At 40.1% G+C, this 12,268-nt stretch overlaps 1 protein-coding gene across 8 annotated transcripts in view; it reads right to left on the bottom strand.

The window, feature by feature from the left end:
- Positions 1 to 12,268, bottom strand: part of Ralgapb (Ral GTPase activating protein non-catalytic beta subunit) — a 95,578-nt gene that overhangs the window by 37,555 nt on the left and 45,755 nt on the right. For all 8 annotated transcript variants that reach the window (XM_031372583.1, XM_031372582.1, XM_031372584.1 and 5 more), the window contains 4 exons: positions 11,418 to 11,600; positions 9,263 to 9,414; positions 3,454 to 3,641; positions 1,603 to 1,709 (listed from right to left, as the gene is read on the bottom strand). In XM_031372583.1, coding sequence (XP_031228443.1) covers positions 1,603 to 1,709; positions 3,454 to 3,641; positions 9,263 to 9,414; positions 11,418 to 11,600 — 630 coding nt within the window. The remainder of the gene's footprint in view (positions 1 to 1,602; positions 1,710 to 3,453; positions 3,642 to 9,262; positions 9,415 to 11,417; positions 11,601 to 12,268) is intronic.

The following is a 12,268-nucleotide window of genomic DNA, read 5'->3' as shown; positions in this document are numbered from 1 at the left end:
GGGGGAGGGAACAGGCTTTGTTTTTGTTTTAGTTTTTGTTTATTTCTTTTCTTTTTCTTTCTTTTTTTTGGAGGGGAACCTGGGAAAGAAGATACTGTAAATAATGAAAACATCTAATAAAAAAAATAAAATGAGTGTGTCAACAGGAAAAAAATTATCAGTATATCAATGTATGTAATAAACTCTGGCTAGCTCCCTCTGAAAAGTGACTATAGGTGATTTAAAATTTCCTCTTTTTTATCTGAATTTTCCAACAAGTAGGTAATATCCACATAATTTTAAATGTTATAAAATATTATAGTAAATTATATAGCATATTAGCAATTATACAGAATGAATTGTGCAAAACAATGTTAAACCTCTCAAAGGTCTATCCAAACCTCTCTCACATACAGTATGCATCTGACTTTTTAAAGTTGCATAGAAATGTCTGGGACCATTGTTTAGAATAGTAGTCCTTACTCCTAAGTGATTAAAAAAGCTTCTAGAAACTATCCTTACTTTAAAGGTCCCTATAAGGAGTTCAGCAGCCCTGGAAATCTAGGTTCCCAAGATGATTCTTAAGTAAATTCAGTGACAAAGTACCTGGTTAGGGACCCGAGACCTTCATGTAACCTGTGACTTTCTGTTGGAATGCTATTCAGTCTTTAAACAGCCCCACACATGGACTCACATACACACATTCATCTGCACCCATGCACATGTACTCACTCACACATGGATTCACACACACAGTCATCTGTACCCATGCACATGTACTCGCTCACACATGGACTCACACACACACAGTCATTTGCACCCATGCACATGTACTCACTCACACATGGACCCACACACACACAGTCATCTGTACCCATGCACATGCACTTGCTCACACATGGACTCACGTACACACAGTCATCTGTACCCATGCACATGTACTCGCTCACACATGGACTCACACACACACAATCATCTGCACCCATGCACATGCACTCGCTCACACATGGACTCACACACACACAGTCATCTGCCCCCATGCACATGTACTCGCTCACACATGGACTCACACATACACAGTCATCTGTACCCATGCACATGCACTCGCTCACACATGGACTAACATACACACACAGTCATCTGCCCCCAAGCACATGCACTTGCTCACACATGGACTCACATACACACAGTCATCTGTACCCATGCACATGCACTCGCTCACACATGGACTCACATACACACAATCATCTGCACCCATGCACATGCACTCGCTCACACATGGACTCACACACACACAGTCATCTGCACCCATGCACATACACTCACTCAAACATGGACTCACATACACACAGTCATCTGCACCCATGTACATGCACTCGCTCACACATGGACTCACACACACATAGTCATCTGCACCCATGCACATGGACTCGCTCACACATGGACTAACATACACACACACAGTCATCTGCACCCATGCACATGCACTTGCTCACACATGGACTCACACACACACAGTCATCTGCACCATGCACATGCACTTGCTCACACATGGACTCACACACACACAGTCATCTGCACCATGCTCATGCACTTGCTCACACACTGTTACTTCTGATGTACCTTCTGATTTGCTTTTGCTCCTCTAGGTAAAAGGCAAAGCTGCTGAGCCCACGCCAGTCTTCCAGACATTCCCCGGACCAGCACAGTGACAGAGGGGAAAAAGTCATCTAGAATAGAATATATGTGCATAAGTTCTTACTTCAGATAACCACCATATAATACACAGCCTGCTATCACCTGAAGAGCATCTCATGGTTAAAGTCCTAGCTTGGTGCCTCCTAAATTGCAATGCTGCAGTAAAGTGTCATAAGAACGGCTACCCACCTCTATACCAAGCACTCTACTCTAAGTCTTCTAATCCTCGCGCACCGTTTGGAGATGATATCTATCAAGGCAAACTCTCTTAAACCTCCAGTGTTGAAAACAACTTTTATAAAAGAAAGCAGGCTGGCCACCTGCAGTGTTGCCATTACACTTGCTCAGACTGAGCTCCTTCTGTCTACTGTAGGAAGGCACTGTTTCCTTTTTATTCCTTTTCCTAGTCTCAGTTATGAGAATTAAAACTGGTTCAAACACCCTCGTTTCTTCTGTTATTAACTATCAATAAACAAAATATCTTTACAACTGTATAAAACTGCTTTATTTTTGTTTTTTGTTTTGTTTTTGGTTTTTTTGGGTAGATGATCTATGCAGTGTATTTGCTTGGAATAAGAGTAAGGCAATCCTAAAAAAAACCTGCAAGAGAACCAGAAAGCCTAAAGGGGACACTAGGACTTTGAAGGGTGCTCAGCAGATGGCTTAGTGTGGGGGGACAGTTTATAATGAAAAGTAGGTAGCTGGAGAGAAAGTCAGGCAAGCCTTAGCTCAGGGGTAAAGAAGGTAAATGACCAATGATGATTAGTGTCATTCTATCTCATAGTAATGCTACTAAACTTACATACACGTAAGAGGACAGAAATATGCGGTAGTATACTACTGCAATCAGGGCTAGTTCTCTTGTTTTGCAGAATTATGACATCCTGCTTATAGTCAACAGAAGCTGTACAGGACTCAAAGACTCTGCTTACCTTTGTATGTGTCTTTTGTCACTGAGGAAGTCCTACTGTGGTGGGACAACAACAAAAAATAGTATTGTTTGGAAAACCTGAATTTGAATCCTAGTTATATACTTCTCAAGTTATCCTAAGCAAATCACACACCCTCTGTGAGCCTCATAACTGGGGAACAGTGTATGTCTTGTTAATGAACAATCACTCAAGTATTTTCAGCAGACCACCTACATGCTTAAGGATGAGCACTATGGTGCAAGGAAGGAAGTGGTAAGGGCAAGCAAATTTTGGAACTGCCAAAGGGGATATCAGACCAGGTAGAAAGAAAATGCAACAAATCAATGCAAGAAATTAATAAGGCATTCCATTTGGATTCACTGGGAGGAATATAAAGGAAAGATTCAAGAGTCACTGGGGCAGTAAAGACACTGAGACTAATTATATAAGTAAGTATCAGAAGGAGGAAGCAGAGATGACTTCTCCAATTTCTCCCTGTGTGGGAAGTAATGACTGAAACAGAATAATGATGGGTCAAGGGGAAGAGAGCAGACAGGTAGGGTTTCACATGGACACAAAGTGGATAGTGATTTTTATAAATAGTAAATATAAAATATCTCACACTAAGGAAGCTGTATATAAAAGTCTGACCCCATGATACTTCAGGCATACATAAAGAATCTTTAAACACTTCTGCTTCATATGCACATTCTATTTTCCGAGCTCTGTTTCTCTAGTGGTGTTATCCTATACCTTTGAGTCTTTTTGACAAATAGTTACTTGGAACTCACAATCTTTGCTTCCCTGAAAGAACTGAGAACATACTGTTTGAGCAGTAGAGAAAGCTAAGAGTGCTATAACTTACTCTGCTCATTTCCAAGCGGTTGCTCCAGCATTGCCAGGATGACACTGTTATCCAAAACAAAGTACCGGAAACTATGCTTGTTTATGGTGGGCAGCCTGGAGTATTTGATCAGAGTGGTCTCATTCACCAGACTACAAGGAGAGGCAGGACCACTGGGTGAAGGAAATGCGCCAAGCAACTGCATGATACTATGAAGAATGGAATAAAAAAAGTAATTAATTCCCAAAGAAAATTCTAAGTTTACCTCTTGGATCTATGTATCTTTCTGCCCCTCTGAATTAACTGAATACAGTTATGCTTCCTCTTCACAAGCCAGACAGATATACCCTGTGGCATGCTGGATAGAACTTGCGTCCTAATAAGGAAAGCCACTTTGCCAAGGGCAGGCTAACAATAGTCACAGCTCTCAACTGGCCCAAGAACTGCCCTCAGCCATGAATGCCTCACCCAGGACCATTGCTTCTTTCTTGGACAGGACATATTCACTGGTTAGTACAAGGGTCCTAGGTCCCAATTCCCTCCCAGCTAGAGAGAACTCTGAAGGTCAAGTCAGCTTAAGAATTGGTTGTAACTGCCTCCAAATGTCTAGCACCTTTGTTCCTCTACCTGCCCAGTCCTGCTTCCTCCCAACAAAACAATGCAAATACATTTCTCTCTATCTGTTACCCAGGGAATATAGCTGACTACAGTTCCAAATCAAGAAGCTCCTAAAAACACATTTAGACTGTGCTTGTGAGCTCCAAGTTTCAGGATTATAACAGCCAAAGTATCTGAGGCCTAAACATCAGCCAGACCTCCTTACTTTTCAGATAAGGAAACTTAAGACTCTAAAGAGCTAAGTGATTGTTTAAGAGGCCAAAACCCAAGGCCTGCTGCCATCTTCCTAAATGGCCAAGGAATAGACATATCCTCATTTCAGGTATGGAACTTGAGGTATTAAGAGTTAAATCTTAAAAAATTATCATAAATAAAATTATAACACAAAATGCTTTATAAAGCAGACTTCTACTGATCAAGACTTACCATTCAGAGATGTTTGTATGTGTATATACAGAGAGTATGCATATGCTTATGCACACATAGTGAGAGAATAAAGATTTCTGCATCTATGCAAGGAATTTAAAAACTCGCCTAGCTCTCACTATATATCAAGTACTAGCCTAGGCACTTTATACATATTTCTCATATAGTTTCATAATAACGATATGAATTAGGTACCATCATTATTTCCATTTTTATTACTCTCACTTAAAATAAAAGACTAAAGCTCAAAGAAAAAAATAGTCTGTATTTAAACAAAGATTTTACCATGTAATATCAATCTGGCCTTTCATATGCATCTCATACAGAAAACTATTTCTCAATGTTTTTGTGTGTGCATGTGAGCATGTACATGTGTTGTATGTATATTGTATGCAAACATGGATACATGTATGTAAGTGGAGGACATGAAGTGTCCTGTTCTATTATTCACTGCCTTAATTCCTTGAGACAGTGTCTTTTAGTGAATGTGGAACTAGGCTAGCAGCCAATAAGCCCCAGTGATCCCTCTGTCTCTGCCTTCCCCTCTAGCACTGAGTGAGGTTACAAGTATACACAGTCATGTCCAGTTTGTCACTTGAGCAATGGAGATCTGAACGGAGGCACATGTGCTTGTGTGGCAAGTGTTCTTACCCACTGAGCCACTCCCAGCCCTCAACACCATTTTATCATTCAATCTCTAGCTTGGGTGGTCTGGCCTCAGCTCTCTAAGATCTCTGATGATGGAAGGCACTGCTTCCTTGCAGTTCTCACTCCTCCTAGAAGTACTGTTACAAATCAAGAAACAAGGGAGCTCCTCAGTAAGTTCAGCACTCTAAGACTGTGAGAAACAGGAGACTAGCACTGAGAAAATACATGGCTTTCTCCCATGGAACAAACACAGATGGCACAAAGCACATAGACCAACTGAGCTTGTCGTGTCCCAGTTAAGGTCTACAATGTTATCAGATAGGCTGCTGGAAGACGTTAGGTCACTGAGATGAAATCAATACCAGCCTCACCACATTCTTCTCTTCCTGGTACTGACTAGACTGGAATGGTGAGCAAACATCTTTAAAATTAAACCTGTAGATAAGACTAAAAATCCTGGGAGCCTCTGGGAGAAAGCCTCCGCTGGAATACTCTGAGGTTTGACCTCTGGTTTCTATAGGCAGTGCTCTGATTAGAGCATACAAAACAAGTTCATAATGCTTGTTCAGGCCTGTAATAGCAACACCCAGGAAGGTGAGGCAAGAGGGCTACCATGAATTTGAGGCCAGCCTGGGCTAAAAAGTGAGACTCTGCCTCAAAAATAAACAAGAGACAGTAAGCTGGCTTAGTAGGTACAGACTATTGCTATCAGTCCCAACAACCAAAACTGGATTCCCGAAGCTCACATGGAGCAAAGAGAAAAGACTCTCAAAAGTTATCTCCTGACATCCACAAGCCCATGCACACACACAAATACATGTCTCATTTTGTTTCTGTAAAGAGCAGAGTGCATGTAAAGATAGTGGTGCATGTCTTTAATCCCAGCACTTGGGAACCAGAGGCAGACAGATCTCTGTGAGCTGAAAGTCAGCATGGCCTGCCTACACAGTGAGTTCTGGGACAACCAGAGCTGCATAATGAGACCTGGGCAGGAGGGGGGGCAAAATAATTAAGAAACAAACAAACAAACAAACCCCAAACCCCACAATAGACTAGAACTTAATCTGTAAAGATCATATATCAGAATAAGGATTAAAATTCAAAGACTACAGATAATGTGGAATATCTTACAAAAAGAAATTTAAAACATTCCCAAACAAATAAGCATACGGTGATAATAACAGACGAAAAGGAAACATGAAAAAGACTGGAAGAGTCCAGTTAACTTGATGAGAATCTCAGTGCAGATGAGAAGTCTCACTGTAGTCTCCCAATAGATGCTGATGAAATACACTGTTCTACAGAGTTTGAAGACATTCAGATCTCATAGAGGACACTGTACTCGGTAATCTACCTAAGACAGATACACAGTCAAAGCTAAACCCATTGAGTGACAGGATAATAAAGATATTCAAATCCATGTACTATGAAAACCACATGAAAAAACTAGCAGAAAGGAACAGAGCTACATAAACACTGTCGCTATATACTACTGCTGCCTGCAGAAGAGATTTAACTACCAAAGTCTGAATAAGAACCCAGGAGAATAAGTTTAACATAAGAGGTTTTTAGTTTGATACAGAATATCAAGCTTTTAATAATTAAAACAAAGTGGGAAAGCTTAGGAGCTAGACTCTAAACCCCAATTGAAAGCTAAGCATTTAGTAAATATACCTTAAGCTGAGGGAAGCACTGAAATGACTTCTGGATTTATCCTTGTATGTCAAGATCAAGAAGCCCAACCAGTTAATATGTACATTGCAAAGGTTATCAAAGACAGACTGGCACATACCAAATAAACTCAGTGTAACTGTGACAGTATGGATGCCCATACTGTTTGAGACAGGTCAGTGAGTACAGAAGTAGTGAAAACAGGTGTGCTTCCAAAATCGGAGTAACAGAAGACGGCTCCAACAAGTAGCCAGATTTACTGTGAGCACGGAAAGTCTATGTTGGTGCCTAAAATGCAAGAAACTATAAAAGCAACTATATGCATGCCCAATTCATCACTACAAGTGGCCCAGCTATAGCAAGGGAGGGCTCATGAGCGATGGTGGGAAAAATCAGATCATCTCCCTGACCCTCCACTGGAACTCAGACGTCATAGGAAACCAGGCTTTAATCCCTCAAACAGTAGGATGAAATAATGTTTACGGATGATGAGTTTAGCCATAGAATATAAGACAAACAGGAAGAGTTAAGAGACTGGAAACAAAAATCAGGTAAAAAGTAAGAGATAATCTAGTACAGAATATTATCTGGGGCTTCAGGGGATGGTGGGAAGACCTTATAAAGACAGTCTAAGGGACTCTGTTGATGGCCTCATGAGGAATGACAGATACACATCAGAGAAAAAATCAAGTGAAAGCAATGCTGACAGCTGGGCATAGTGCCACATGCATTTGGGAGACACAGGCAGGTGGATTTCTGTGAGTCTGAGACCAGCCTGGTCTATTTAGTGAGCTCCAGGACAGCTCGGGCTATACACTGAAGCCCTGCCTCAAAACACAAAAAAACAAACAAGCAAAAAAAAAAAAAAAAAAAAAAAAAAAAGAAAGAAAGAAAGAAAGAAAGAAAAAAGAAATCAAATCAAAACAAACACATGGGAGAAAAAAGTGATGCTGATGGAAAAAAGCATCAACTGTGAGAACTGACTGGAACATGTTCTTCCATGATGAACTCTGCGGAAGAGTGGAAACTAAAGACTTCATAATGGCCTTGCTAATAGAGACAAGAAAGCAGAAATGAAGACAAAAGCCATTCAGATAATTACAGTCTGAGGGAGAAAGACCACAGGCACACAGCCACCCCTCAACAGCAACTATGCTCTCATAGGAACAATCAGGCTAAACAACAAACTTCTTGCAGCACAAAGAACTCAAGAACTCCTAGTGAGCAGGTTCTCCCTGCGTATCTCCTTAGCCTTCTTCCTCTTCCTTTACAGCTCCCCCACCCCACTGCTGCACAAGCACACGCTCTCATAGCTATCTTCACCAGTTCTCTAGGTAAACCTCAAAAAAAGGCACTCAAAGTCTAGCCATTAACACAACACAGAGTTCTAAACAAAAGCAAGCATCCTTCTGAAAATTATCACCTAAGCCCAAGAAAAACAGCAACAAATCCAATTATTCTGAATATGACCCAAAGAAGCAAAGGATGCTGTACTCACAAAGATGTCAGGATCTTAGGCAGAGCTGAGTCACACACAAGTCTTCAAGTCAGTCCTTAATAACCTGACACTCTTCCTTCCTGTGGTTCTGTTTTCCTAGGTTACCGTTCATTCACTTCCTGGCATGAGCCATATTTTTACATAATCTATGAATCTATGTAATCTCTACTTATTAAGTCCCTTCAAGATGTAGATGTGCCCAAACACAATCTCTTTCCAGTCCCTAATCCTGCAGGAACAGGGACTTTCTCAACTCTTTCTGCCATTCTCTCAAAGACAGAACCTCTTGTTTCCATGTGACATGCATTTTTATTTGCCTACCATGCTGCTCACAGCTCAGATGTTCCCCCATGCTCTCAGTCTGGGTCAACGTGGTTCCCTAAGCATGTTACTCTGCTCTCATTTTATCTCAAAGGACCTACTGCCTACTCCCAGTTCCCTGACATCTTATTTGTATCTCTTCTTTGGGGGCACTAACTATACACCTGATACTGAAGAACTTTGTATTTCTATTTCATCTTCCCTACTATACCAGGATGGTATTCATGGTAATAACTGAATCTAACTTATCTGTATGATTCTACTACCAAGTTTTTACAAGGAGTTAAAAAAATCTTAACTGAATATAACATAAAAGATATAGTGTCGGGGGGCAGCAGATCTGATGCTGTGACACAGCTCATCTCTGGACTAAGCCATGAAAGCAAGGGATGAAGTTAACTCCAAGTTACTTCCTAGCTCTAACATGATCTGATCTGAGTTAGTATCAGCCAATACAGAAATACACACATCCCAACTCTCTGGTTTCCTGTTGGTCTCAGAATGAATACATAAAGAATTATTTCCTTTCTACTTTAGAGATGCAGCATTCTATAGGGGCTGAGTTACTTTGTGCTGAACAAGGCAAAGCAGCAGAGGCCATTGCTGCCCTGTCTGTTATAGTTCAGAATTCAGCAGCTATTTCCATACCATGTTAAAGTGGCTTCTGCGGCATCCTTTACCCTCATGGATGCAGGGTTCGGCTCCTTGTCACCTTTGTATTTGACTTCTTGCTCACTGTTCTTGGATTTGCTTCCTGAGATACCCAGTTCTACAATCTCCAGTACTTCCTTAAGGCAATCCTAGAATCAGGAAAAGACAAAATGATTTTTAAAAATATTTCAAATACATTATTTTACTGAAGAAAGAATATATGTGTGTTTGTGTACAAGCCAAGGTCAGAGAACAACTTTTGGAAGTTGGTTCTCAACTCCCACCATTTGAGATTCAGAGATCAAACTTAAGTCATTAGACTTGGAGACAAGCAGTTATCTGCTGAGCCACATCACTGACCCCAGATCAACTTTTACATATGTTACTTAAAAGAAGACAAGAAACCCATAACAGTGGTTATGTTCTGGAGGTGGAGCTCCAGTTTCTAATGCTCTTTAACATATATATGTTTGTGTCATAATATAATAAACTTCCATTAAATTTCTTTTAAAAGAACAAAATTTGTATATTCAAAGGAGACTAAAGACAGGTTTTAATTTTAGTAGTTACAGAGCTCACAAAATTACTGTGGATTGTCACAAACCCTGGAAGGCTAAGTAAAACAGATTCAGAAGGAATTCAGTCAAACCTAGATGGTTTAAGACACATCAGATTACCTAATATATCAAAGAGCATTACTCATTTTTTGAAGAGTGTCTCAAATATGGCACTCAAGCTGGTCTCAAACTCACTATGTAGCCCAAGCTGGCCTTGAACCTAGAACCCTCTGCCTCTGCTTAAGTGATAGGATTACAGGCAGGTGCTACTATCCCCAACTCCACTGACTGACATCTTAAAATAATTTCTTTTTAAAACTGTTTTTATGTAACAGAGTTTCATGTAGCCCAGGTTGGCCTCTAACTCATTATATAGTCGGGGATGACCTTGACTTTCTGATCCTTCTTCTTCTTCTACCTCCCAAGTACCTGAAATTACAAATAAGCCCCATCACAGCTGGTTTACGTTGTGCTAGAGATCAAACTGAGTGCTTCATAAACACTAAGCTAATCAGGCATTCTATTAAACTTAGTTACAAGCCCAGTCCTGGAAACAATTTCTGATATCATAACTTTAAAAGCCACAGTGAAACTAACTCAGATTTTATTGACAATATTACTTACAAAGCTCTCTATAAACATCCAGTGATCTTGGAGAGCTTTACTGTTACTGAGCTCATTATGCCTGCTTCCTTATAAGGTGCAGTGGCAGAGAAAGCAGACTAGATATCTGTGCCCTCTTAAAAGTGTAGAAACCTGTGAAAAATACAATGTTTCCACAATAGTAACTTTTATAGACAAGTTTTTACCCTAGCATTCCAGATTCACAATTAGGTGTCCTTCTGTGTTGGATAAAAGAAAAACCAAATAGTTTTAATAGCTATCACCAGTCTGTCTTTCTATCAAAATTTAAAAAAAAAAAAGTACTTTTCCAGACACAACAGTTATGCTTATGAGCTCATAGCGACTGTGAAAGTGTACACAAACTTGAGCAGGCTCAAGCTTAATGAAATTCCAGCATGGATGATAAAAATGGGCAAAAACTATTATCACTAGCCAGGGAGTTCCTGGCATGTGTGATCATGTATGAGAGCTGCTGGAGAGTTAGAATCTACTTTCTATAAGGACATAATCACTGATAGGTTGACCACACTCCAGGGCAGGCCCCATTCTCAATAGTAGCTAGGAAACACAAAGAACTCAACACAAGGAAAAAACTCTCAAAATTGTGTAGGTAAGAAAATGAAGATAGAGTGGGTAGAACTTGGTGAAAGGACAAGAATGTCCAAATACACAGTCAGAAACTTTACAAATATTAATGAAAATATTATTTTTTATAAAAGAGATCTTGCTAGTTCAGATAAATTAAGCAAGGTCTTCTCTTTTATAAAGAATTTCTCTGTGGAGTTATTTGGAACCAAATCTAAGCATGATGAAAGTTTCCAAGTTATGCTCTAAAGAGTAAGCATCCTACTGAAATCAAACAAGTAAATTCAAAGTATGTGATACTAATTTTAAATTCAGATATTTTCTTTTAAAGTGTATTTTCTCAACACTGATTTCCTGCCTGGTGTTTCAAGACTGAATATGCTCACCTTTTCATCCAGCATATCAGGGTGCTCTGTCAGCCAGACACAGAGACACTGAAATGCTGCCACTATCATGGAGTGCAGATCCCGGGAGTGAAGAGGAGCTGGCCGACTGCACTGGTATACGATGTAACTGCACACAGAACTGATGGCACGCTTCCGGTCTCCTGAGTCAACCATCACCTTCACCTAAGCATGTCCATTTAAGGAATAGAACCAGTCAGTCAGGAGCCACCACACCAAGCATTTGCCCTGCAACTGAGCCTATCTGATAATGTGACATAAAAGAGGCCTTGTTTTTAAGTATTATTTATAAGTAGGCACAGAACATTCTAGATATACCATTACATGTAACAAAAAAGTGGTATTCTCAAACCCAAAGCAGTAGTTTACTCTAGCATGGTTGTTCATAGCTTAAAACCCAAAGTTCTTGGATACATTTACTCATATTGCAAAATGTGCGGGAATGGCCAGAAAAGAAACACATGTGTACTTTAAGGTCCTTAATCCAACCTCACAGTGATGGGTTTTGCTCTGCACAAAGTCTAGTGAAACAGCCCAGAGGTTCAATTGTCAATTACAGTAAGTTACACATGTTCAAAGTATGCAATCTCAAAGAACTGTCACTACAATCAGATAACAAAGATCCATCACCCCCAATTCTCCTCATACACCTTTGTAAGCTTCCTCCCATTCCTCTTGCCCCCTCTGTGAGGAACTGCTATCATTCTTGGCTACCATAATTGATCAGACTATATTTTCTAAAGTATATATAAGTTCTACAGTATCTATTTTAGGGAGGGTATTGGCTGGCTCCTTTCTTCTATTTAGCATGGTTAATCCAGATGTATCTATGT

This window comes from Mastomys coucha, unplaced genomic scaffold, assembly GCF_008632895.1.
Source record: "Mastomys coucha isolate ucsf_1 unplaced genomic scaffold, UCSF_Mcou_1 pScaffold15, whole genome shotgun sequence".
Lineage (NCBI taxonomy): Eukaryota > Metazoa > Chordata > Mammalia > Rodentia > Muridae > Mastomys > Mastomys coucha.
This window is presented reverse-complemented; position numbering and strand designations above follow the sequence as displayed.